This window comes from Ambystoma mexicanum, chromosome 7p (genome assembly GCF_040938575.1).
Source record: "Ambystoma mexicanum isolate Mex_15411 chromosome 7p, UKY_AmexF1_1, whole genome shotgun sequence".
Lineage (NCBI taxonomy): Eukaryota > Metazoa > Chordata > Amphibia > Caudata > Ambystomatidae > Ambystoma > Ambystoma mexicanum.
In genome coordinates, this window is record NC_090939.1 from 630,570,034 (window position 1) to 630,597,253 (window position 27,220).

Consider the following 27,220-nt stretch of genomic DNA (forward strand, 5'->3'; position numbering starts at 1 on the left):
GGGACCCTGAAAAGAATAACCTAGGAATAAGGGGAAATCTTTCTCGACACAATGAGATAGAGGAAACTACTGGCCACCAGAGAAGGTTCTGGGACCCCAAGAGTGAGAAATAACTGTGCCAAATAATACCAGGAGAAGGGACCTATTCTCATGGTACCGAACCAAGAGTTGTGATGAAGACGGCTGGGCAAGAGAGTCATTTCCCCTGGCTTTGTTATGAACTGAACCAAGCAACACCAGGGGAAAGGAGAAATTCTCCTGGTACAGGTCCAGGAATGTGTTGAAGATGCCAGGGAAAGGATGTCATTCCCCATGGCCTTGTGGTAGACTGTACAGGAGAAGGGAGGTATTCTCTTGGTACTGGGATGGGAGTTGAACTGGAGACACCAGGAGAAGTGAGTCATTCCCCTTGTTTTTTTGTGGAAACTGCATAAACCAACACCAGGAGAAGGAGGTAATTCTCCTTAATATTGTATAAAGACTGGGTGAAGGCCATCAGCCAAGGGAAGGGAGTAATTTCCCCTGGCATGTTGTAAGAGAACATTCTTTGGGCACTGTCCAAGAAGCAGGAGAAGAGAGCCATTCTCCTGAAGAGGGAACTTTCTGTTTGTTTACCTTTTAGTTATAGTGTGAGGGTTATAGTAGGATTTGACATGGGACGGTGGAACTTTGATTCGACAGACATTCTGACAATTCCCTTTGTTTTAGTTCAAAGCAGGGAAATCCCTCTTAGAGATGGGGACAGTGAGGCTTTCTATTCTATTCTATACATTGCTTTGAATGATGATGAAACAGAGCTGATGATAGTAGTATCTGGCCCAAGGCTTAAGAAATTAGATCCACTGTATAGCCACTTTTGCATTGCGGTCGTTCTGTCAAAGTATCTCCTCTTGTAAAGACTCTTGGTGTGTACTTTAATTCCCAGATGACATTCAATAGACACGTCTCCCATTTATGCTCCTCATGCGCCTATTTCAATAATCTTCTCAGGCATATTCTTCCTAATTTGTACATCGAGAATAGAGCTATCATTGCCTCGGCTCTGATATCCTCAAAGATAGACTATTTTAACAGTTAACTGAATGGCACCATGACTCTCAATATGAACAGGCTCCAGATTATGAAAAATTTAGCTGTCCGAGCTGTTAACAGGCTGCAGAAGCAACATATGAGCCTGGCTAGGCGCAATTTACATTGGTTACCATTTGTCACAAAGTCGCTACTCTCTCTTTTAAATGCTTAAATGGGCTGGCTACAGATATTTGATTGAATGCCTGAGTTTAGCACCTATTAGGAGGTTCCTTCGTTCCAATGATCTTCAACTTCTGACCACGATATAACCTCAAGAAATATGGTGGAATTTGTATTGCCCATCCGGCTGCTCACACCTGGAATGGGCTTCCATTTTCAGTTAGATCTATTCCATGTCTGGCCCATTTTAGGAAGACTATCAAGACTTTTTTTTTGCTATAGGAGTAGATTAGATTCTCTGACCATCTTCACTGCTTGCCTCCCTTTCTTGAACTCGTTTGTTGTTTGTATTGTCCTTTGTTTTATGTGTGCCCTGAGGTGTGTTGGCGCATTATAAGTAACGAAGTAAAGTAAGCAATACAGGTTTATAACCAAAACGAGGCCACCTTTGTGTCCGCCTCCTTCTTCGACATCCTTATAACATCTAAAGGAAGTTAAGAAGGAAGATGAGCGATTGATAGAGCAATTAATTTGTCAAGTCTACTCGCCAGTAACAACACTTTCAGACATTGGTCAACTGCGTTGGTGGATGTTCACAAAAAAAGAGATACAAAGTGAAAATCTGCCTCCGACAAGATCCTCTCTAATACCATACATCTTAAGGACTCATTACCAGGTGATGGAGTGGCAATGCATTGATCAACAACAACCGAATCTCCCAGAGCTATCACAATTCGGGTGGGAGAAGACAGATAATAAATATTCTCCTACTATGTGTACACTTCCATGGGCACCACAATCAATCATACATGGCACAAACTGAGTAGAGTCCTAGCCCCAATTTCTTTTTCATTCTTCAAAGCAGGGTAAAAACCCATTTTAACATAGAAAACAGACAACAGTCAAAAGGCCAGAAACAGTTGTAGTGTTAATCAAAACATATATTCTTCATTTATTTGCACATCAGTAATGATACAGCCAAATATACTAGACAAAAAACAATTATTCGAAGGGATTGGGTCCTCTGACGTATTCCACATCTATGACAAGTAATCGCCACAGCTGTGCTGCTTCGGAAAACTTTCTGCATCTGCGTCGATGACGTCGATACGCTGTCCTCGAGGGCCTCCGTCGAGCCGACATCACCGGATGTTATAAGTAGGATGCACGACGCCCGTAGCCTCAGTTCTGTTTTTTCTGCGAACGTGTTCACTTTCGGGGGTCTCGGCGCGCCTCGGTTCTTCTAGTGTATTATCGGTTCTTCGAACTTGTTTGTTTGTGAAGATATCATGTCTTCGTCTTCTTCTACCTCGCGACCGGGTTTCAAGAAGTGTCGGGATTGCGGTTCCAAGATGTCGCTGACCGACCCGCACAACGCCTGCCTCTGGTGCCTCGGTGAGGACCACACCACGGATGATTGTGACAATTGCCAGTCGTTAACATCAAAGGCCTTGCGGGAGCGGAAGTAGCTTTCTGTCGGTAGGGTGTTCAAGCCCCGAAAGTCGAAATCCGCTAGGCTTTCGACTGACGATTCGAGAGGCGACTCTCTGCGTCGTCGACGCAAGTCCAGGGGGTCTCGGTCCCACCATTCCTCTGCCTCTTCGAGGCACTCGCGGAAGGACTCTGCCCGTCGGCGGGCTGCTTAAACAGTCGCAGGGCTCCGTTCCGTCCGCGTCTTTGAGGTCCCGGTCGGACAAGGTGGATCGCTCTAGCCATGCCCGCTCCAAGTCCCCCGACGCCCTCCAGACCGGTAGAACCTGTGACGTCTTCTAAGAAGACATCGACGCCATCGGCGCCATTTCTGTCGAGGGACTCTCTCTCGAGGAAGTCATCAACGCCATCGGCGCCGAGGCCGTCGAAGGACACACTCGGGGCACCGCCCTCTAGGCCTGTGTCGAAGCCGTCAAAGCCATGCTCGACGTCGACGCCGATTCCGTCTACGCCCTCGACGCCTTTTGTGGTGGCTTTCCCAGAGGTACCCCGTGTGTCGGTGAAAACTCTGAGGAAGGCCCTGAAGAAGTCGGTAAGGCCTGTATTTGAGCCTTTTTCTGTGCCCTCTTCCAGGGATTTGTTCGAGCCTCTGGATTATATTTCTGAGGTGGAGGAAGGATCTGAGGAAGGCTTGGTTCCTGATGACCTGTAATCTGGTCATAGCAAGTTGGAAGACCTGCGTCAGTCTTTGCACGACTCCAGTGGTCTTGATACCTCCCCGGAGGTTGAGTTTGGCAGGCCTTAGCCTGGTACGCATTCTGAATCTTCGTACAGGTGACTCATGTCGAGGTTGACGGGAGTACTTGGGGTGGACTGCGCCACCAGTGGATTTTCTGCAGGATGACCTGACGGATATCCTTGTCCAAGGTCCACCCACTGACCCGGTGCTGCCATTCCATATGGCTTTACAGAGAAGGGTGGCAGCGGCTTGGACTGCTCCGGAGAGTCTCCCGGCAGTGAGCATGTCTTTGCTGAAAAAAATACCATTCAGCCAGTAGCGACCCCTGCTACTTGACTACGCAGCCCACTATGGAGATTTTGGTGGTGCAGGCGGCTACAACCCCAGCAAAGCAGGCCTCCTGATAGGGACGACAAGCGTTTTGTTGGCTGGGCGAAGAAAACGTTTTCTTCAGGGGGTATGGCTTTACAGGCAGCCAACTCCGTGTGTGCCTTAGCACGTTTCACTCACACTCTGTGGAATTGTGTGTCTTTGACGGCTGAACATATTCCCGAAGGGGAGCAACGGGATGGTTTTCTTGCTCTCTTTCAGGATGGCAAGGATGTCATGTGTGAATCCGTTCAGTCGGGTCTGGACATGGCAGATTGTGTCAGCCGGTCCATGGCAGCGAGCACCGTAATGCGCAGATTTGCATGGTTGCGGAAGTCGGGGTTTGCTCCTGACGTACAAGCCTGGCTTCTCAACATGCCCTTTGATGGTGAACATCTTTTTGGCAACGAGGCTGACGATAGCCTTGAGAGGTTGCAGACCTCCAAAGCTGCAGCCAAGTCATTGAGCGCTGCAGTTCGCCAACCTCTGCCTTTTCGTCCTAGGGGACAGCAATGGAGCGGAGGCTCCTTTCGATACTACTCTTCCTTTGGTAGATCGAGGGAAGCTGCAAGTCAAAGGGACCACCGTAGGAGTACCAGAGGTGGGAATCAAGGTACTCGGGTGCCAAGGTGGCTTGGGCAGTTGCCTCATTGCCCTCAGGCACTGCCGCAGCCACTTCCGCTCAGTCATAAGGCCATGTCCCATGGTTCGCCGGTTGGGGGAAAGCTGGCGCAGCATCTTGTAAATGGCGTGCCATTACTTCAGATGTGTGGGTTCTGGAGATCATAGCCCACAGCTACTGTCTTACTTTCCGGCAGAGTCCTCACGACAATCCACCAGGGAATCTCTCTTTGAAGAGTGCAGATTCGCTCCTTGCGCAGGAAATCGAATCCCTGCTGGAGAAAGGCACCATAGAACTGGTGCCTGTAGCGGAGAGGAACAAGGGATGGTATTCCCCATACTTTTTGATCCCGAAAAAGGACGGGGGATTGAGACCCATCATGGACTTGCGTGGTTTGAACAAGCTCCTCAGGAAGGACAAGTTCAAGATAGTTACTCTTTTTCAAGTCCTCCAGGCCCTTCAACTTCAGGACTGGTTGGTGTCTCTTGACCTCAAGGATGCTTACTTTCATGTGCCGATTCATTCCAAGCACAAGAAGTACCTGAGGTTCGCGGTTGGCGACTTGCATTTTCAGTTTTGGGTCCTGCCGTTCGGATTGACCTCCGCCCCGCGGGTCTTCACCAAGCTTATGGTGGTGGTGGCAGCCTATCTCAGGAAAGTGGGGGGATTCACGTCTACCCCTACCTGGACGATTGGTTTATCAGGGAGCGCTCTCCCGAGCTAGTCCTGGATCATCTGTCCGTCACCTGCCACTCCCTTCACAAGCTGGGCTTCTCCATCAACTTAAGGAAGTCCCACTTGACACCGACCCAGCGGCTCCAATACATCGGAGCAGTGCTCGACACATCCCTGGGGCTGTGTTTGCCTCCCCAGGTGCGAGCTTCTCACATTCTGCAGATGGTGAACAAGTTTCAACATGCCCAGAGTCTCCCGGCGTTCGAGTTCTTGAGGTTGCTCAGCCTCATGGCATCCTGCATTCTTCTGGTGCCAGAGGCCAGGTTGCGGATGAGATCTCTGCAATGGGCTCTCAAGCTCCAGTGGTCGTAGTCCGCTGGCAGGATGTCGGACCCCGTTCAGGTGCCACCCTCGGTCGCCCGGGATCTTCTGTGGTGGGCAGTCGAAGGCAATCTGATGAAGGGGGCTCCATTTTGGCTACCCTGGCCGGAGGTGACGATCGTGACGGATGCGTCCCTCATGGGATGGGGAGCTCATGCCAACGAGTTGACAGTCAGCGGTCGTTGGTCTCCGTCGGAGTCCAGACTCCATATCAATCTGTTGGAGCTGAGGGCCATTAGGCTAGCCCTAAAGGCTTTTCTGCCGTCTGTGCGGGGGAAGAATGTCCTGATTCTGACGGACAACACAGTGGCCATGCACTACCTCAACAAAAAGGGTGGGCAGGGTCCCTCCCTCTGTGCAGAGAGGCGATGCAGCTCTGGTTCTGGGCCATCCAGCAGGAAATGTGGATGTCGGCAGTTCATCTGGCTGGAGAAAAAAACGTGACGGCGGACGCTCTGAGCAGGCAGAGCACGGTCTCTCACGAGTGGGAGCTGCTCAGGAGATTCTCCTGGAGATCTTCGCTCTTTGGGGGACCCCACAAGTGTATCTCTTCGCCACCAGTGCCAACCGAAAGTGCGAAAGATTCTGCTCGTGGGAATTTTCCTCCAAAAGGAGCCTTAGGGGATGCGTTCGTAGTGAAGTGGTCCTTCCCATTGCTGTACGCGTTTCCTCCAGTCACTGTCATTCCGCAAGTGCTGCGAAGGTTACGGAGGTTCGGTTCCCGGATGATCCTCATTGCTCCGGCATGGGCCCGGAGAACGTGGTACCCGGACCTTCTCGACATGTCCATCTGCTCTCCACGCCGTCTTCCCTACCGAGACGATCTGCTCTCACGGGAGGGGGTCAGCTTCTCCATCCAGAGGTCAAGTCCCTCAACCTTCATGCTTGACTTCTGAAAGGTTGAGGTATGAGGATTGGGACCTCCCTGAAGACGTGATGGAGGTGTTGCTTTCGGCCAGCTACAAAGTCCCTGTACCGTCGCCGTTAGAGGAAGTTCTGCGACTGGTGCAGGGTTAAGAATATGGATCCTTTTTCATGTGCCATTCCTGTGGTTCTGTCTTTTTTGCTTTCGTTAGCCCACAAGGGCCTGCAAGTGGGTACCATTAAAGGTTACCTGGCGGCGCTGTCCATATTTAAGCGTTCGTCTGAGGCGTGTTCTTATTTTAATATTCCTTTAATTTCTCAGTTTCTGAAAGGGCTCACTAATGTGTTCCCACCGTCACCTTTCCAGGTGCCCAGTTGGGATTTGAACCTGGTTCTAAAATTCCTAATGGGAGCTCCGTTTGAGCCTTTGTATGCTTGCCCTTTGAGACTGTTGTCTTTGAAAACTGTATTTTTAGTTGCGGTCACTTCCACTCGCATAGTGAGTGAGTTGCAGGCACTTTCCATTAAGCCACCCTTCACGGTGTTCCATAAGGACAGGGTTGTCCTTCGGGTTCGTCCTTCTTTTCTTCCGCAAGTTGTGTCGGAATTTCATTCAAGCCAGAAGGTTGTTGGCGTTCTATTCTCCTCCGCATCCTGTTGAGGAAGAGGAGAGGCTCCATAGGTTGGATCCGAGGAGAGCTTTAAGTTTCTACATTTCACGCATGTCCCGGGTCAGAGTGGACGATCAGCTCTTTATTGGATACGCTGGAAGGCATTTGGGACAAGCTGTTACTAAACAGACTTTGTCTAGATGGATTATCTTGACAATTTCTGAATGTTACCGCTTGGCGGGTAAGGACCCTCCAATAGGCTTACGGGCCCATTCTGCTAGGGGTGTGGCTGCCTCTACTGCCCTGCAGAGGGGTGTTCCCATTCGTAACATTTGTGAAACAGCCACATGGGCCTCTGTCCGTACTTTTGTGAAACACTACTACCTGGATTCTATCAATGGGCATGACTTAGCCTTTGGTAAGGCGTTCCTCTATTCTGCAATTTGATTGGGCATTCTAAAATTCAAATTATTTTCCCACCTCCATACGTTGGTACTGCTTTGGGAGTCTGTCATAGATGTGGAATATGTCGGAGGACCCAATCCCTTCGAAGAAGAAGTTACTTTCTTACCTGGTAACGTTCTTTCGATGGGATGGTCCGGCGACGTATTCCACATCGCTCCCTCCCTACCTGCCTCTCTACAGAATTTCTTATGCGATTGCAGCTTTCGTTTCCACAAGGCTTTCTGTAGTAATTCTGGCAGAAGATTGGTGCCACACGTTCTGGGAAAAAAACTACAACTGAGGCTACTGGCGTCGTGCGTCCTACTTATAACATCCGGTGATATCGGCTCGACGGAGGCCCTCGAGGACGGCGTATCAACGTCATCGACGCAGGACGCAGACGCCGAAATATTTCCGAAGTAGCACATCTGTGGTGATTACCTGTCAGATGTGGAATACGTCGTCGGACCATCCCATCGAAAGAACGTAACTTGTTCTTCTGCATATGAACCCTCTCAAACCCAGAACACAACCAACTCTCAAAGCATACAATCGCAATCTAACCTCACCGGTCAAGCACTAAACACTCTGCTCATACACATAAAAATGACATAATATTAGACAATAAGGAAATTAGGTTATTGGAACAGATCATATTTTCTATTTCATTTTTGAATCACATGAAGTATGAGGTCACACACACATTTGGGAACTAGACCTTTGATGCAAGAACTTGCCTCCTCACATTACCCACGTAGGTGTCTCAAAATTGTGGTACCCTTGACATAAAGACTAGCCACTCCAGTCTTTTCAGATATCGACCTGGGAGTGGATGCTGCACAGTGGTAAAAGACGGTTTAATTGTATATACTAGCGTAGGTTCATTTCAGTGGTCAGTGTAGAAATGCAGCAGACAATTATGTTTCAAGAGATTTTAACTGATCTGGGTGTGTTGGCAAATATGTGCATAAATAAAAACAATGTCATTGTGCGTACTGATTTTGAGTTTCTTTTGCATTGGTTTTCTTCCAAAGGTCCATCATTTAAAGCAAGTAGTTTGAAAGCTGAACGAAGATTAGAATTTGTGCCTACAAACCTGCACATTCAGCGGATGCGAGTTCAGGAAGAATCAGGCTCAGGTACTTTATGCATGAAATAATGAAAAGCAACACCTTTAAACTAGATTTGTGATAGCAGTGTAATACTTTAAAACAATGGGGTCATAAAATTAACCGTTTCTGATGCCTGCAGATACGATATTTCTAACACACTGTCCATATGTTCTGTAGGAATGGTTAAATAACCATGAGCATAGTAGGAGTGAAGGTCCTCGTCAGGGCCACACTGAGAGGTCCTTATCAACGCAGCTATCGTTGTAAATTACGGGTAGATGATGTGTTCCTTGTGGTAGGTTGATGCCATTGGGAAGTGAATGCAGCAGTTAAGCTCTGACATAAGCTACTCCCTCTTTTTCTCAGTTGAAGTGTTTCTTTAGGCTCAGATAATAAATGCCTTAGCAACAATGATCATTGGGATCACTCATGATCTCGTCTGTTCCTCGTCCAATACTTCTGAAATCTCTCAAGACTTCCCCATATAAAACAATTGGTACCACAAAAAAAAGTCTTTCTTTGTGTATCTTCAAATGAAAGAAACCTGGATCACAGAACGGGAATTGATGTGATAGTGAAAATGCAAAGATTGCTTTGTTTACATAACAGTGTATATGTTATTCTTTTCAAATATGTCTTTGTAGTAACACTTGTACAGTGTTGCACAATATTTGTTTTCTTCTCTTGTTAGCTTGAAATACCCAACATTCACCCTCTTGCCCCTTCTTTTAAGGCAAGATTGAGGCTCCACAAACCACTAGGCCCCTGGAGAGAGCACAAGTCACTCTCTCAGGTGATGCAGTGACCCCTCTGCATTGGTTGGCCTCTCACACATTGATGCCAACCTCCAGTAACACTTCCATTGCTGCTCACTTTTGTTTTTGTCCATTTGCTTTTGACTCTTAAGATGAGTGAGCGTCTGGTCAGGATAGCCCTTTTCAACACCCTTTTGTGCTTCAATAGAGATTAACTTGGATTCCCCTTTTGTTCTGCTCTTACAACCGACAAGGATAAGTAACACCACCCAGGCAAGTGTCCCCATGCGATTTGAAATATTCTCTGCTCTTGATAGCATAGTATAGTATACAGTACATAAAAAGGGATATTAATCCCATATAAGAACTGTGGCAAATAATACATAGTAAACAGGAAGTTACTAACTCAACCATAGAGTGTACTATAAATTCACACAGTACTTCAAATCTAAACTGTAAGTATTGGACTACATGTATATTGTTTGTTGTACTCCTAAGTAGAACTTACAGCAATTCTAATAGACAGTTTTTATCTATGCATCTTTGCATGTTCGGCTTAACCCCAACAACCTCAAATAAAAAAAAACATTGTGACAAATTTAAAATGAACATATACAACAATGCAAAATACACACTGGCAAAACAATGTAACAATATATTTGGGACCATTAAAACAAGATGAGTGTATCAAAGTAATGCATTTTTGTCTCACGTGAACATTATTTTGGTATAATGCAATATTTCCCTGACAGTTGTACTTCAGTAACCCAATTAGGTGTCCCATCAAAAACTAAAACAACAGTAGCATGCCAAACCTAAATCTCAGACATATCATTAATTGTTTACGTCATTTATCAACCTAGACTCCAAAGTCGGTGGATGAAAGTGGAGTGTTTCTTAGTTCCACTGAGCATAGCTCCACTGGGAAAGCAAATGAATGGCTGAAACAACCAGCAGTATTTCTTTACCATTTCTATTTTTCTTTACATTTGACTTTTATTTGAATTATTATCCATTGGAACCACAAAAAACATACAGGCACACCATAGATAGCATAAAGTAAATAAGGCAATTCTTTTGATCCCCTTTTGTTACACTGCAGTGCTGCTTATGATTGTTCAGTATAATAACATCTCTCCATTCTCACCCATGCCACCCATTTCTCCTTTACTCCTCCCTGCACGGTCTACCTTATAACATTACGATTGAACATTTATCAACCAATTAACTTTGTTGCGGGTTGTCTCTTTTATTGTTTCAGCAATTATAAAATCTCAAACTATGCAGTCTCTTGCTTCCCCTTACATTATCCGCCTATTCTTTTCCCTGTCCTCTTCCACCTTCCATTGCTCCCCATCCCATTTGCTTCAAAATCTATAACCAAGGTGGTGTACTCCGATACTTTCTATCATTTTGTTTCCTTCTCGTTGTGTTTCCTGCTCCCTTTCTTTTTTTCCTTTAACCCATTATCTACCTTCTGTGCATTCTTTTGTTTCTTCCTCCTTTCTTGTTTTTCATCCCTTTTTTCTTTTCTTCACTTTCCTTTCATACATTGTTTCTCTCATTCCTCCTTCTGTTTTCCCCATTCTCTTGCCTTCCAGGCTACCCCTCTTCTTTTTAAATATGGTTTTCTTCTCCCTTTGTCCCCTCCTTGCTTGCCTATCTCTTGTTCTTCTCTTCCCATCTTTTGTTCTCTTAACCATTGCCACATTAGGATCCAGATAGGTGCAGCATTGTGCTGACATAATTCCATAGGCCAACATTTCAAATTGCAAGCTACGAGCCAGCCATAAAAAGCCACGTGCCATCTCAATTCTCCACATACACACAGCACACCATTTCTTATTCAGCAAGAGTACATTTTCACTAGCCAATGGCTCGTGACAAGTGCAAATTGTGTGCCCTGACCGTACTCTAATAACTTGAAATGACTGGCAATACAGAACAGCTAAAATCTGGATTACTGCAAAGCATTTTGTACAATATTGGTCATCTAAAACTAAACTATTGGGCATCTAATCTACACATATACCATCCCAATTAATTAATGAGGTTCTGGGGTAAAATACATCAAGGTAGCATGCAACTCTCTAACTTGGCTTTATATATTGTGCATATGTGCAGTACTTTGACTGACGCTAGTCTATACAATCTTGACTTTTATTGATCCCTGATAAAAAAGCGTGCCATTTTTCCCATTTCCTCCTTCAGATCAGAATTACGACATTGTGACTATAGGGGCACCAGCAGCACACTGCCAAGGGTTCAAAACAGGGGGACTGAGGAAACAGCTGCACAAGTTTGAAGAGGCAAAGAAGAAGTAAGTAGGAGTGTATCCCCGGTGGGCCTTTTTCTGGACAGAATTCTCAAATTGCATGTAATGGAGGAAACAACTCCAAGAAACGTTGGATGGGGACGAAGCAAGCAAGGGGGGTAGATTCTGTAAGTTAGGGGGATTTAAGTGGAGCAAGGTGTAAAGCACTCCCATGACACAGCTCATGGCAACAAAGCGAAAAAGGATATTTTGTTTAAAAGTAAATTTTTTCTCAATTGTCGTTTACATTGTAATGTGGTTCTTAGATGCCTCTCAACCCTGCCAACCTCAACGCTGCACAGACAGCTATAAAATAGGACCAGGCTTTATGGCTTGCACATTTACATCCTGTGTCCAAACCCAGTATCCAATTCTGCTTCTGTTTTTTTCTTTATTCACTGGCCATTGCTTCATCCAAGAGGTCAGCCTTGGCCACCTACAGTACTTGGGTCAATTCTGCTGGTTATCTAGAAAGAAAATCTATATGTGAGCACAAGTGAACACAAATAGGCATAAGTCAGCCCTCTCCTTGTGCAGTGTGTTCACTCGAAAGATGGCTGAAACTGGGAAATCCTGAATGCCTTTCTGGGATCTATGCACAGATATTTTTCACCTCAGCCCGCCATTGCATTTTTTTCCTTCTGATGTAGAAGAGTGATTTGCATCATGATCACCCCCACTCCTGTCTACCCATGGCGTTTTTAAAGAAACAAAACACACGGTGGGGATTATTTTCTACAATGTGGACATTGCACTGAGGAGGCTGCCAACTGGTGCATTAATGGGCAATTTGTGTTTTTGTTTGCACTACAAGTGGAATAAATTAAAGCAAATCCCGGCAGCCCTTGGTTTACGTTCACTATTTTCACTTCATAGTGCAAACCAGTCTACAAGTCTTCCCCATTTGGGAAGGGCGGGTGGCTTTTAACATGTTTTCCTATGGCATGCAATGCATTTACACCAGCAGCAAAATCACATGCAGGCCTAAATCCATTTTTTTTTGATGGGCAGAGCGAGCGGTTGGGTGACGCCCAAACAGAATTTTCGTTCTGTGCCCCTGCTCCAACTGCCAAAACATTGTTAATCTCTAGAGATCTCCTAGAGCTAACTAATTCATAAAACCGTGCGAAAAGATTAACTCATGGTGTTCAAACATTAGTTTCCTTATTGGGGACTTCAAAAATGATGCCCAATGTGTTTAACACAGGCTCTATGAAGGAACCCAACAAACACTGGAATCTCTTGTTCTGGATTTGGTAGGATTCTTATGAAAATGTAAAAATGTTCTGAGCTCCTTGATTTAGCCAACTGATGATGCAACGTGTATTTTTGTGGTTGGCCTCCAATCTGTGAGACATTAACATGCCTTTGTAGTGCCCTGGAGCATCTAATACTTGAACACACTGGGAATAGCTTAATTACATAGGACAGTGGTATTAAATATTGGGGTTGTCTGAAAATCAATGAGGCGAACGCTTCATGTAAATCTGCGGGAGTAGAAAAGTACATCAATAGATGAGTAAATAAAAGTCAACATCATATTTCTTTGTACAAAAGATCCAGCTGCATTAAACTTGCATGTCATCATTAGACTGCAAAGAGTTGACCATGTTCTCAAGAAAAACACCTTGTGGGGAGAAAACCTGAATGAAGCGGGGCAAGATGCAATTGCGTGAGTACAGAAAAGTAACATTCAGTGTGCGATTGCTAGGGATCTTAAAACAAATACCAGTTTTGTGTGGGAATTCCTGTATCAGACTCCATTCTGTCCCCATAAAGAGACTGTTACCTAGAAGGTGTTGATGTGCAACAGTGCCCGCCACAGATGGAAAGGGCTTGACATTTATACAAATCACTTATCGCTCACTGTGTATCAATGACTGGCAAGCCCACCTTTTGTTTGATCTTTCCAGAGGCTAATAATGTTTCACTGATGGATTTTCCAGTTGAAGAGTTACAGATTGCGTCTGCTGGTTTGAGTGGCAGCATAAGGTGTAAGACTATGTAAGTCCAGTGGAAACTAGGGCAAGTTAAATAACAATATCCTTAAAACCAGTGGACGACACATGCCATTTTCCACTTTTCAATTTTTCTTATAGAAGTTTAATAACCGTGCAATAATTGATATGCCAGCACCTGCATTCGATAGAAACCATCTGTAACCCGACAACGGGAATTTCCAAAAATTATTTTCCTACAAACTCATTTCTGCTGTGCTCGAAAGTAGTGGTTCACTAACATGAATTTTTGTTGAATTAATGTTTTCATAATTTTTTATTTTCGTTGGGCTTTCGGCATTGGCTAACAGTTTGCTAATTTTATGTTGATTTCTTTTTTTAGCAGTTATGAGGAATGTTGGTGAGTTTTCTGTTTTTGAGAGCTTGTAGAGAGAATTGTCCCTTCGCTCTGAGGGTATCATATGCTGTTTGTTCACCTACCCATCCGTGTGTTACTTGAACAAGAATGCATTGCTCTTTTGTGTTTGCACATTACCTCCCATTCTCTCCAATGCCATACATCACAGTGCTTGCTTGCTTGTTTTGCAATGTTTCGTTATGTGATTCAGGAATTAAAGCACTTTTGTATTCTGTACTTCCATATGGAACACTCCGTAGTATCCAATGACCGCTATTCTCAGAGCTGCTGTGCAAAAATGTCCAGAGCTGCTGTGTGAAAAATATTCTCACCTATGTCGCAAATCCCTATATTGTTAAATCCAAATGGGAAGTTTTCTGGACTACATATTCCTGGTGGAATTCATTGAAAATTAAGTAAAGGAAAAAAGTACAATAGGCATGGTTTGACTGGTCAATGACCATGCATTCTCTTATTATTTGGAAGGGACTTGTTATAGTTTTCTTTCATTGCGTTGTTGCTTTGCATGCAAAATGTTGATAGGTTTAGCGGCCCAGCTTGCTACATCCTTCCATCTGACCCAGTCAGATTGTGGTAAAGTATAGAACAAGCAGTAAGGTGAATTTCCTCATCAGTGATATACAGGGATGCATTCCACATGTTTAATGCTCAGAGCATGCTGGAGCTCATTCCTTCTCATTTTAGTTCAAGGCTACACATTTGCAATAGTGCTTGCAGATCGTAATTCAGTTTTCTGCTCGCAGCGCCATGCCATTTAAAATCAAATTGCCTTATGTCTACTGTAAAATAGTACTACATTTGTGTACACCTGTTATGTAGGTTTGCAAGAGCATGTTGTAAAATGTGCATTTTTCTGAACTTTGCTGCATGGATTTTTTGATGGAATGTTTCTTACATACATATAACTCCCATTTGTGAGAAACAATAGGTGACTGGTGCTAGGACATATTTTAGTGAAGACATTTCTACTATAGTACTTCATTTATAAATACTTTTCATAATTATAATCTGCATTATCTGGCACCTGGTTCCCCCTCCTTGGAACCAATAAGTTGCATTTGGGACAAGGATGCCAGTGCAAAATGGCTTACATGAAAAATGGCTGTCATGAGAACTTCTTATAAATGATGGCAGAAATGTACCAACATGTTTTAATTCTGTGTGTACATATCTATCATCAATCAGAGGGACATTACCACATTGGATAGCCCATGTCTTTGTAATCAGGGCCTCTGAGTTATCCAACTGACTTGCGGGCACCACACAAACAAGAAATCCTGAATTGGTATTAGATTTACAATACATTGGCAGTTACTAATAGAAGGGATTCTATAAGAGCGGAAATTGTCATGAAGGGAGTAGTTGAGAATTAAATGAGTTATGGCACATTATTAACCATAATGATTGACACATCGTGTGAGTGTGTGATACAGTCTACCCAGGGGCAGACGGGTCATTTTATTTTCTGATTGTTCTTTCTTTGTTTCTTCAGTACTGCTCCAGGTTCTCAGTCCATCATTTACATACCACAAGATATTGTCCGGGCAAAGGAGATCATTGCAAACATTAACACTCTGAAGACACAAGTAAGCTACTATGCAGAGAGGCTCTCGAGAGCAGCAAAGGACAGATCTGCCAATGGCCTTGAAAGGACACTTGCCATTTTGGCAGACAAGGTGAAACACTGATTTTCAGTCACTACTTTTGTGGTTTTCGGTTTTCTTAAGCACGGTGCAGTGTATTTCATTGGGTATACTTAACAATGCTTCTATGGTAATTCACTAAAGGTATCATATTTTGTGCATATGAGAATGGCCAAAGGATGTGTTGGTTAATAAAATATTCTCCATTACATTAAGAATACTAGACACATTCCTGCAAAGACTGGTTCAAAGTGATTGTAACAGGACAATGTTTGTACAAATTGTTGATGTTATAATTCAAGATGTCACTGAAAGTTCCCCCCAGATATCCATCATGTGTAGGAGGACACAGCTTTGCCTTGTACTAGACTTTGGTCTGTAACTAGTATTTAGCATTGGATCATATATGGATGTATTCACCTGCCTAAAATGTTGTCTCCTATTTGGGAAAGGTTAAAAGGATAAATGTAAAAACATGTTTAGTCTATCCTCGTCATAAGTCAAAGCCATTTTCATTCAGCATCGACACCGGCTGACTCTAGAGTAAACATTTCAGGCCTCTTAAAATTGCAGTATCAATCTGCCAGCCCTGTCACAGAATTGTAAATTCTGCTTTGCCCTCAATCATACAGTAGCTCTGTAGACTCGTGCTGCATGCAATGAACACTCAAAAGGGTGCTGTGTGAATGTTCACAGTACGGCAATGTGATTTCTTTGGGATTTTCCGCATGTGTGCTTTTCTTGTTGTTCTGCAGCTTCAGTTCTAAACTTCTCTTTGGCTTAGAGAGGGGCTTCCATTTCTGCCAAGAGGGAGTAAGGGGAAACTGAGAGGTAGAAACCAAGAGAGAAAGGAGCATGGAACAAAATAGAAGAGAGAAGGAAATACAGAGAATGACAGCATGTTGAGGAGAAAGATAGCAGATAAACCAATTGGATAAACAAAGATATAGAAGTAGAGGCATGGGGATGGGGATGGGGAGAGATAGCGATTGGGGGCCAGAATTAGAGTGAAGCAAATACAGAAAGGAAAGAAAAAATGTAAAAAGAGAAACAAAAAAATAAAAGTGGAAATCTGGGCAATAAACATGCCACCGCAGGATATAAGAGGAAAGATGGAGTAGGAATTTGGGGGATGGCTAGATAAGGGGCGAAAGAGAGGGATAGGAAAGATGCACATTAAAAAGGCAAAGAAGGAATTTTAAAAGAGGAAGTGTGAGGGAATGAGAGGTGGAGGCAAGGTGGGGAGAGAAAGACTGAGAGAGGGGATACTAAAAGAGAGAAACAAACACAAGATACATTAGAGAATCAAAGGTAGCAAACAATTATTAGCGATTGAAATAGAAGTGTAGATAGAGTGCAAGAGAGCTGGTGAGAGAAGAGGAAAGACAAGGGGCAAGACTAAGAGAACAGTGAATGGGAAGGCAAACATTGACAGGTGCTTAAGCGGCAATTGATAAACCGTGCAAAAGAGGGGATGGCACAGATATGGGGTAGTGGAACAACAAAGGGAAACGTGAATGAGGAGAGGAAAACAGTATGGCTTTTCCTGGCCCTCATTTACCTTTTCTACTGATTAGGTAAGCTTTGACATGGTTCTGGAGGATTTGACTTGCAGAAAATAAGGACTGCATATATGTTATAGGGCTTTCTCTACAAAGCAAACGTCTGTTTCTCTCTGTGAACAATAAACAGAAGCTGTAAGGAAGGGGGAATCCACTGTAGTGCATCATGTTTTCCTGTCTGGCCTGTCTACCCAATTCTTCCCTATTTGGTTTCTGTTCCACAGGCACATGGTCATAGTTCCCAACATGCTTCCTGGCAACCTACCTGTAAGCACAGCCTTAGCTTAGGGTTATAGCCCAGCATGCTTCTTGCCACCCATACGCAATCCCAGGGATGTATGTCCAGCACTCTTTTTGGAAACTCACAGAATTACACAACCCAGCTCACCCCTTGACAGGTTTCGGATAATAGTGCCCATATCACCATTTGTACACTCCCAGGGTGATCACGCCCAGCACACTTTCATGGATCTAATGCTCAAACCACCAATGCTTTAGGGGTACAAAAAGAGCTGTTAGTTGGATGCTTTGATTGATATGTTATTTATAATGTGCCTATGCACAAGTGTTTCATGTTTAAGGGAGAATGTTTACTCCCTGAGAATAGGTCCACATTAAGGAATAGAGCAGGTATACTCTTCCTTTTGGGGGAAATTCCTGCATTAAAAGCCATCTCCACTAAATATTTGTAAAGAGTAGTCAGTTTCTATTTTCAAAGAATGGATGTGGGTATTTGTGACCTTTTTCTCTAAAATTGTGTTCGATCATATTTTGAAAGAATTTCCCCCACTTCGACAATATGGTTATGATATCTCTCCTGTCGATCAAGGTGATGTGCTAGGTCCTAGTTCCTATTATGACACTAGGGGGGGAGGATGGGACAAGTTATAATGGAGCTAAAGATGTTATTGAGCCAGGATCTAAAGGAGTTCCGTAAAATGCAATTGAAAGGATCTGAAGGGAGACATCTGGGCGAAATTGTCAATTGGTCGTGGGTAGCTATTTCCCTTAATGGGCAACAAGCAACTCCCTATCTTTAGTTGTCCTGCCATATTGCAGGTATTATCCTGGAATAGCTGCGGGAACTCCCATTTATTCATAAATCAGACATTGTAGGGAATCCTGTGATCCAATTGTTTGTATCCACGAAACCTGGCTTACTGACGCACCAGTCTTTAATGGGTATGTTACAATATTCCAGGAGGCTGAAAAAGGAGCTAGAGGGAGGCCATCAGAGGGTCTTGTAACTCTGATTAACATCATTTCAGGAATTGCTATAAATCATCAGAGCCATGTGGGTAAGGGAGTTTTAGCGGTTCAGGCTTCTTTGAGGCTCATTGGAGTAATTAGGAAGATGCTATTATTGAACATCTACTGGCATCATTTACTCTGTAAACTGGAGCATAACCTGAAACTGGTGTAATGGAAGTTGAACACATTTAATATCAATACTTCCTTGATGATATTCTCAAGGTGGTGGAGTTGAAGCTTAATTCCCATTCCAATAAACATCGTCATCAGTATGATGACATGGTGTAGTGGGAAAAGTGCTTGTTAAGGGCATAAATTAGAGTTATTAACTACCACCATAGAGACAATCACATGTTTTACAGTGAAAGAAATTAATAGGGTATGGCAAGGATATCACATTTGGAGTCTTTAACACCGTGCCGAACAACTACAAAATGACTCTGAAATTATGTTGGAAGTATTATGTAAAACTAATTCAGCATCTTTCTGGCAAATTATTAATGACTTAGGTAGAAACCAAGCTGGTATGCAATTGAACTTGATAGGAGAACATCAATGTGTTTGCCATTTTGAATCAGTTTTTGGGCAGAGGTACAAGTGCAACGTGATTGCTGTTTCATCAATGGAGAGTTAAGAAGATGGGTGGTACTTTCAATTTGATCAGTAAAGCATTTTTTTATATCATCAAGGGAATTAGCAGGTCTAGGGATCCAGGAACGAATAGGTTGGCCAATGTCGTTTTTAAGGATGGGCCTGTTGCCTGGTCTTTGCTTCTGACTATTTTCCTTAGGCAGATTATACATTCCCAGACAATGCCTGTGTCCTGGCATACTGCCTTTGTTATCCCTATATTTAAGAAAGGCAACCGCAATGATCGAAAATATTCGGGCCGATTTCCATCTTAGATGCTGACAGCAAGGTCTTTGCAGTCTTGTTGTTAAAGCATATTGTGGCCTGGGCGGGTAAGGCAGGACAAATAAAAAAGTGGCAGACCGGGTTTCGAAAAAATCATAGCACCAACTTAAATGGTCTGCTTCTAGTTTTTGTTCAAAAGCTTGCCTGGAGTGGTAGGCTGAACACTATTCATGTAGCCACCATCGATCTAACCTCAGCATTCAATAAGGTCAACAGCAAGCTATTATGGCGAATGTTGCCCGTTTGGGTTATCTCAGAGGGTCTGCTGAGGTTAAAGGCAAAATAGTGGCAAAATTAATTTATGGCATCGAGTAACAAGATCTTTCGATTCTGAAATTGTTATCAGCACAGGAGGCACTAATCTGGAGGAGTGCTAAAACTCCCAAGATATCAATTGGGTATTTGGTCACTTGTAAGCAGGGGTATGTGGAATTATTTGTTCCTATTCTGAAGAATCCTGAATGCTGAGCCAAATGCTCTCTATTGTGATATAAGTGAAATGATGATCTGTCTGCAAAATGGAAGCTCTATGTGTGCTATGAAATCCTTCAGTAAATTAGGTGATGGTACGCTACAAGTTATTGAGTCCAGTCGAGAGGAGGTCCAATGTAGACTAGAAAATACTGTAACGATCTTGGGACTATGGGACTGGATTAAAACAGAAAAAATGCATAGCTATTCTTGCTTAACCCATTTAGTAGGACCCTGTAAGAAGCTGGGGGGTTTTAGCTTACTTTCTTTCTATCTGTCCCAGTCGGTTGGTAATGAATACATTTTTGGGATTCCGATGAAATCTAAATCCAACCAAAGAAATTCTCCTCGGACATAAGAAGATAGGAATTGATGAGACGACTTGTAGATTCTGTAGTGGTGAGAATTTGATAGACTCAAAGCATTTGGTGCTGGAATGTCCAGTGCATCAACCTATGCTACTAAAATACTTTAAACATTTTTTTCACTCTTGAAATCGTATTGACTTGGTATATTTGTGGGAGAGATATTTGGAAGGCTCGGTAACCTCAGCTAAGATTGCTGTGTTAAGTTTCCTGAGGTAATTAATTTATTTGAATAGGAAAAATATTGGAAAATTCCTTTTAAGAAATTATGTTAATGGTTTGTTTGAAATTTGGTCATTGTTGATTTAATTTGGAAAGCATAATGAAACTTGTGTCTTATTTGTGCTTTAAGAAATGCTGATTTTAAATTGTTTTTATAAAGAATGTATTATACATGTTTCTGTTTTGTTAAAGTTTAAGGTTGATTTTATTAACTCTATAACAATTATTTTTTAAAAGGGTACACTGTGCTTGTCTTTGCACCCAATTCCAAAATGACTCTTAGGTTGGTTTGCCATTAATGTACAACACTTTGGTCTTCATAGTCCTCCTCATAAACTCACTCAAGCCTCTTAGGCCTCTGTACTTTCTCTGCCTTCTCTGATTTCTGAAGCGTTCAAGCCTTGTAGCTCTTCCCGGCCTAAGAGCTATGTACGGCCTTGTAGCTGGTGTGATAGTTGGCCTAAATGTAGCACAGAGTCCTTTTTCCTACTTCAAGGGTTTTTATTATTATAGCACACATTAGAGCTACGGTGTGGTTCTTTAATGCTTCAGTATGATTACGGAACAGGCCATATTGGTTCTAACACAAGAGGTGTACCGGTTGGAAAATGGGTCTGGGAAGGTGGCGCTACTATTGTCCTTCTCTTGCTCAACTCCCCTGGATTCCCACCCTAGTCCAGGCGGCCTGTCGTCCCAGTTAGTTTCTGCAGCACAGTAACCCCTTCTGTCTATTCGCTAACTTGCTCTAAGCAGGAGTCCCGGAGAGGCTGTCTGTCTATCTCCCCCAGGGATTTTGTACCTAATGCTACTCTACCAAAAATGTTAGTTTTAGAGAGTGGTATATGTGTGCCCTCTGATCTTATCACCCCCTTTCTCTTAACTCTGCCTACTCCCCCCATTCTCCTCCAACCTACCAACTCTGCCTACCTTCTCTTCCCCACAAATCTTAGCTATCAATACCTTTTCTCCCTTCTGTCTACTTTCGCCATGCTACTATGAGTCTTCCTGCTCTACTCCTATTACAACTTCTTCCTGTATTATTACTATTATCACTCTAACTACCATGACCACGGCCTACACTACCACTGTCCCTCTACTACTTTGATGCTCTTTTTATATTACTACTACTCTCTCTGCTAATTCTACGTTTTCTCTACTACTACTACTGTATTTGTTACTTCTACACCCTTTCTACTACTATAACTTCCCTAGCACTGCTACTGCTCTTCGCACTACTATTTCCACTGCTCTATCCACAAAACACAGGGATATGTGCCCTGTTCACCCATTCACTGTCACCACGCTTGACCCCTCCCCAATTTTATAGTACACCCTTCTCCTTACACCACACTTCTACACCCTTTTCTACTAGCCTCACTCTTTCCTAACACTCACTCCCTTGCACACTAACCAGTTCTGTCACTACTCTACTACTATCTTAGCACTATTCAATCATTCTCTCTCGCTCTCACCTCCTAGGCCCCCTTTCTCCCCTTCCTGACTACAATATAGTCACACCACTTGATACCACGCTCCCTCCAATACCTCACCTTCTTAAATTCCACCTCTCCGGTGACCTCACCCGTACAACCCAGACTCTACCCCTGCTGCTGTATACTCGTATAGTGCAGGGCTGTGTGTGCAGTGACTTTTTCACCTCCCCATTTTCTTTTCAGATGATTTCCTACACCAATCAGTGCCTGGGGGTCATTACGAGGTTGGAGGTAAGGGATTACCCGCACCGGTAAGGGTGCCGATGCCGGTAATCCCTTACCTCTGTATTCTGAGTTCCCTTTGGGGGTCCTTCCTTACCTCCTGCTTTTAGCAGGAGTTAAGTACGGAACCCGCAAAGGTACCTCGGAGGTAATTACGGTACCGTAATTTACAGTGCCGTAATTACCTCCTTCCCCATTCGCATTGAGCCCTATGGGGCAGAAATGGGAATGGGGAAGGGCAAAAGGTGAATGGGGAATTACCGGTCCCTCCAACCCTGGAATGGACCGGTAATTACTCCATTCACCATACCGGATTTGGGACGGTTTTGGAGGCAACCATGGAGCTAATTACTCCATGGTTAGCTCCAAACCCGGAATGGGGCACCCTGTCCTTTCTCCAGGAGGAGGGCTACACTGCTGGGAGGCTTTAAAAAAAAAAACTGTAAGCCCCTCCCCCTTTCCAGCATGTTTTACAAACAGCCTGGTGTTTCTCCCTCATACTGTTGCTGGAGATTCGATTTTCTGTATTGCTGGTGAGATTTCTACACTGCGGGATGTGTGAGAAACCTAGGGGTATTCTCACATGTAGAACCCGAGAATCCTCTACTCTGTGGTACTCCCACGGCCATCACACACACCTGACTTCTATTACACTTCCCCACATGGATAACAGGCGGAGCACGAGAGCACACGCTGAGCAAGGCAAAGCACATGAGGTAGCAGCGGTTCAAAGATGGCAGTTTAACACGAGGAGAAAGATGGCAAAACAGAAGGGGATCGCAAGGCGGAAAGTGCCCTTGACCTTTTCGACGAGGAACCGTTATTTTCACGAACCCTTGAGAATAGAAAGCGTAAGACCAGGAAACCAGGCACAAGAATCCTGCATTGTATGTTGTAGTTACCCGGGGCCCTCCACCGTCGATAATCAAGGCAGGGAGAATCACCTGCTGCCGTGGTACTGTCCTTGGCTCCTACAACAAAGCAACGCCAGTGAAATCAACACAGACGGTGAGTTGGGGGAGACCAATAAAAGACCGGTCTGAGTTGATGCCAAGATTACAAGCAGCAACATATTGTATAGGTAGCTCTGAAGTGAACATTGTATGAAACACCTGTGATAACCAACACAAGTAAAATTAATCAACAGATGAGTGATTGAAGTTTGAAACCAAGCGATACCTAGTTGTCTGGCACTGCGTGCATGCTCATTCGAATGTCTTTGTAAGTTATCCAACTGAGAGTTGAGAAAGGTGAAAGAGTGGCAATGAACTGTGCATCGAAGTGATCCTGCGATGGGTCAAGCAAAATCCCTTGCACAATCGAAAGTCTTCGATGTTGATACTGCCAAGCAAGTTGATGACGAAATAGATCAAGTTGGTCCGAGCCCGAACGAAGGAGATCAATTGAAAGCTTTTGGGGATAAAGCAAGTTTGTGTTAAAGTGAATTAAATTGGTCCGAGGAGGCGGCGGGAGACTGATTGGACCTTGTGTTAAAACAGATCTGAGCCCGGCTGAGGGGGATCTGTGGTGAGCCGTAAATCACACGAGAAATTGGATAAATGAAAATCCTACGAGTATTGTGTAAAAGGGGATCTGAGCCCGGCTGAGGAGGACCGAGATGAATAGTGAATCACCTGAGAAATTGAGTGTGTTTGAAATCCTGCAAGGAAAATAACAAATTGTTTGTTTGTTGCATCAGGCCCTCTGAAAGAAAAGACTTTGAAAAGCAGAGAGATTTGGGCACGGAAGGCCATGATAATGATGTTTGAACTGTACCCTTGTGCTAGAGAAGCCAGAGTCTGTGCTAAGCTCGAGTGTACCGCCTTGTCCCGTGCTGAAAACGTGAGTAAGGGAGGCCAACAGCCTGAACAGCCTGACATATACTTTCTTGTATTTGTATTTAAAGGTAAGGATTGGCAATAGGTATATTAGTATAGGCCCTTTTATTTTTGACAAGACACCACTAGGACTGCATTATTATTATTTGATGGTTGTAGCTTCCTCCCATCTTTAGATTTAGGATTAGAGAGGTGTTTTTCAAACCCTTTTGAAGTTATATAAACTCCCTTCAACTGTGGCCCCTTGTGTCTGTCTTACTGTTGATACCATGCCTTTCTCACAAATGTCAGTGCCCAGGAGTACTGCTTTGGGTAGCTTGGGTACAACTAGCATTGGAATGATCTGGCGATGTCCCAGCATCTTAATATCTACTTTGGCTTGGGGGTATAAGGTATTGTCTCCAGCAACACTGGTGCTTGGGGGCCTCAGCCCTGGGTGGAAATCTTTTGGGGATATCAACTCAGAGTTGATTGCAGACTTTCTGCTCCCAGGGTCCACAGGCACTGGTAATGATTCCTTGGACCACCATGGGAAGCAGGTACCACTGGTCTGCCTCTTCCCCAACACATCCCATGAAACAGCCAGATGTTATGTTATGTTATGTTACTTGGCATTTATATAGCGCTCTATATATCATTGGTATGACCTCAAAGCACTGGTAGGTTGAATGCCCTCGGGATCCATGGTTCTGGTCAGTAGAGAGAGATAGTGTTGTAGGGTGCGTGTGTGCACCCGATATGTGTGCAGCTGATGTAATTGCCTGTTGGTAGCTGCATCCTAGCGTAAGGTGTGGTGCTGGAGATATCAGTTGGATGTGTGCAGACAGGTGGGTGGACACCCAGACTGGACTCTGGCTGCTTTAGGCCTGAAGGACGCATATGTAAGCAACTAGGCCAGGATGTGCTCGGCTAGCTGCGTTTTATTAGGGTGATGAGGTGTTCATGGGGTCGTATTCGTATGTGAATAGCTAGGCCGAATTAGTCAGGGATATAGCTGTGTTCTAGTTGAATGATCATGTATAGTAGAGAGTAAGCGTAGTGATGTGATGGTTATCTCAAAAGTGCCAAAGACCAGGCACGTGAACAGGATGGCAGGGAACAGGGCGACACACGGACACATAGAGACATGGGGCTGGGCTTACAGCGACAGGAGGGGGAGTACGGAGATATAGCACCAGCATGGGGAGCAGGAAAGCAGGGTACACAGTGATACACGTGTAGGGCATGTTAACATTTACATTCGCATTTCTATCCAGATGCGATTCAGGCTAATGTTCACAGCTCCGCCCAAGTGTTGGACATGCCAACATTTGCATTTCTATCAAGAAGCGACTCAGGCTAGCGTTCACAATCCTGTCAGGGTCTGGCGTAGACTAATGTTCACAATTCTAACGGAGTGTGGAATTGACAATATTCACAATCCTGTCCGGGTTCTGCGCAGACTAATGTTCACAATTCTAGCTAAGTGTGGCACTGCTAACATTCACAATTTAGTATGGGTCTGGGGCAGGCTAATGTTGACAATTCTAACGAAGTGTGGCATTGCTAACACTCACAATCCCGTCTGGGTCTGGCGTAGGCTAATGTTCACAATTCCAATTTAGTGCAGCATTGCTAACAATCACAATCCTGTCTGGGTCTGGGGCAGGCTAATGTTCACAATTCCAACTAAGTGCGACATTGCTAACAATCACAATCCTGTCTGGGTTTGGCGTAGGCTAATGTTCACAATTCCAACGAAGTGTGGCATTGCTAACATTCACAATCTTATCTGGGTCTGGCATAGGCTAATGTTCACAATTCTGAGTGTGGCATTGCTAAGAATCGCAATTTTAATTAGAAGGTACGCAGGCTACTGTTTATAAATCTAAGTAGGTGTGGCATTGCCAATATTCACAATCCTGTCCGGGTTCGGCGCAGGCTAATGTTCACAATTCTAGCTAAGTGTGGCATTGCTAACGATCACAATCCTATCTATATCTGACGCAGGCTACTGTTTACAAATCTAACTAAGTGTTAATAAATCTAACGGCATTGCCAACATTCATGGTTCTGAGGTAAGCTAATGTTGAGTGGCGGGGTTTTTGGGAGTAGAGTAATTGCTCTACTCCCTGCCCATGCCACACTTACTTTTTTTGGGTTACTGCTGGGTGACGGCTGGTCGCTGGCTTCACTCGCTTCCTCTGCGAACACCTGCTGACACTTTCTAGAGCCGCCTCTGTACAAGCCGCCCTTTGCCTTGGGGCCCTTAGCCGTGGGGGCAGCAGGGCAGAGGGCTGATCTGACAGATGGGGTGGGAGGGCTGCGGAGGTGGGAACAAGGACACGGCCGGGAAGTGGAAGCGGGCTGCGGGTAGGGAGTGTGGAGGGTAAGGCAGCATATGGGGAAGGCAGGTTTTTAAATTAAATATGGCGGGGTATGGCCCTGCTGGTGGAGGAGGGCCAAAGACACTCACCTGAGTGGGTTCTGCAGTGAGGCCAAAACGAGCAGCGTGCCTCGGTACATTACAAACACAGCTGCAGGACAGCCAATCGGGGACGGTGGGAGGGCTGGAGAGGCGGGAAATAGGACACAGCCGGGAAGTGGAAGCGGGCTGGGGGGAGGGAGTATGGAGGGTGCACGGCATATGAGGAAGGCAGGTTTTTAAATTAAATATGGCGGGTTATGGCCCTTCTGGTGGAGGATGGCCAAAGACACTCACCTGACACTAACCAGCCTTCTTGTCTCTACACACTTGGGTCTGGCTGATGAAGGGGAGTAGCCGCTTGTTCTGCTGGTATTGGGGCAGACACCCTGGCGAGTTCATCTCATTGGGGTTAATAATAATAATGCATTTCTCATATAGTGCTACACACCCATAGGTCTCAGAGTGCTCCTATAACAGAAGACATTATTATCCCACAGAGTGGTACTCATTTAATCGACCTCGGAAGGATGAAAGGCTGCTGGGATTCGAACCTGCCACAGCAGGCTGCACACAGGTATCGGGGTGATCGCTTAGCACGCTGTGCTATCTGCCCGGCTATCTGACTGACCATCCCACGCTTATGGGGCCTGGAATCGCCAGGGAGGGTGGATTGGGGGGGTAGTTTGCACTCGTCTTTGCTTGGTCTTTGTCATTTCACCCTCCGCTTTGGCCCTTGTGCTTCTTCTCTATCCTTGAGCAGGGATTTATTACACGCCCATCTTCATCTCCGGGTATCTCCTGCCCAGTCTCCTATCTTAACTATCACTGAATCATGGTCCAGCCACAGGATATGGCAAGACCAAGTTCCTCAATTTTAGGTCTCACTCCAGAATCTACCAGAATAATATCTATCCTTTAGTATATGTCGTGGGCAGCTGAACAGTATG

The 27,220-nt window shown here is 44.5% G+C and overlaps 1 protein-coding gene across 16 annotated transcripts in view; it reads left to right on the forward strand.

The window, feature by feature from the left end:
• Nucleotides 1-27,220, forward strand: part of INPP4A (inositol polyphosphate-4-phosphatase type I A) — a 2,396,889-nt gene that overhangs the window by 1,350,639 nt on the left and 1,019,030 nt on the right. For 12 of the 16 annotated variants that reach the window (XM_069636670.1, XM_069636669.1, XM_069636663.1 and 9 more), the window contains 4 exons: nt 8,362-8,466; nt 11,406-11,514; nt 13,849-13,866; nt 15,377-15,560. In XM_069636670.1, coding sequence (XP_069492771.1) covers nt 8,362-8,466; nt 11,406-11,514; nt 13,849-13,866; nt 15,377-15,560 — 416 coding nt within the window. The remainder of the gene's footprint in view (nt 1-8,361; nt 8,467-11,405; nt 11,515-13,848; nt 13,867-15,376; nt 15,561-27,220) is intronic. The other 4 variants (XM_069636668.1, XM_069636673.1, XM_069636672.1 and 1 more) reach the window with 1 other exon arrangement.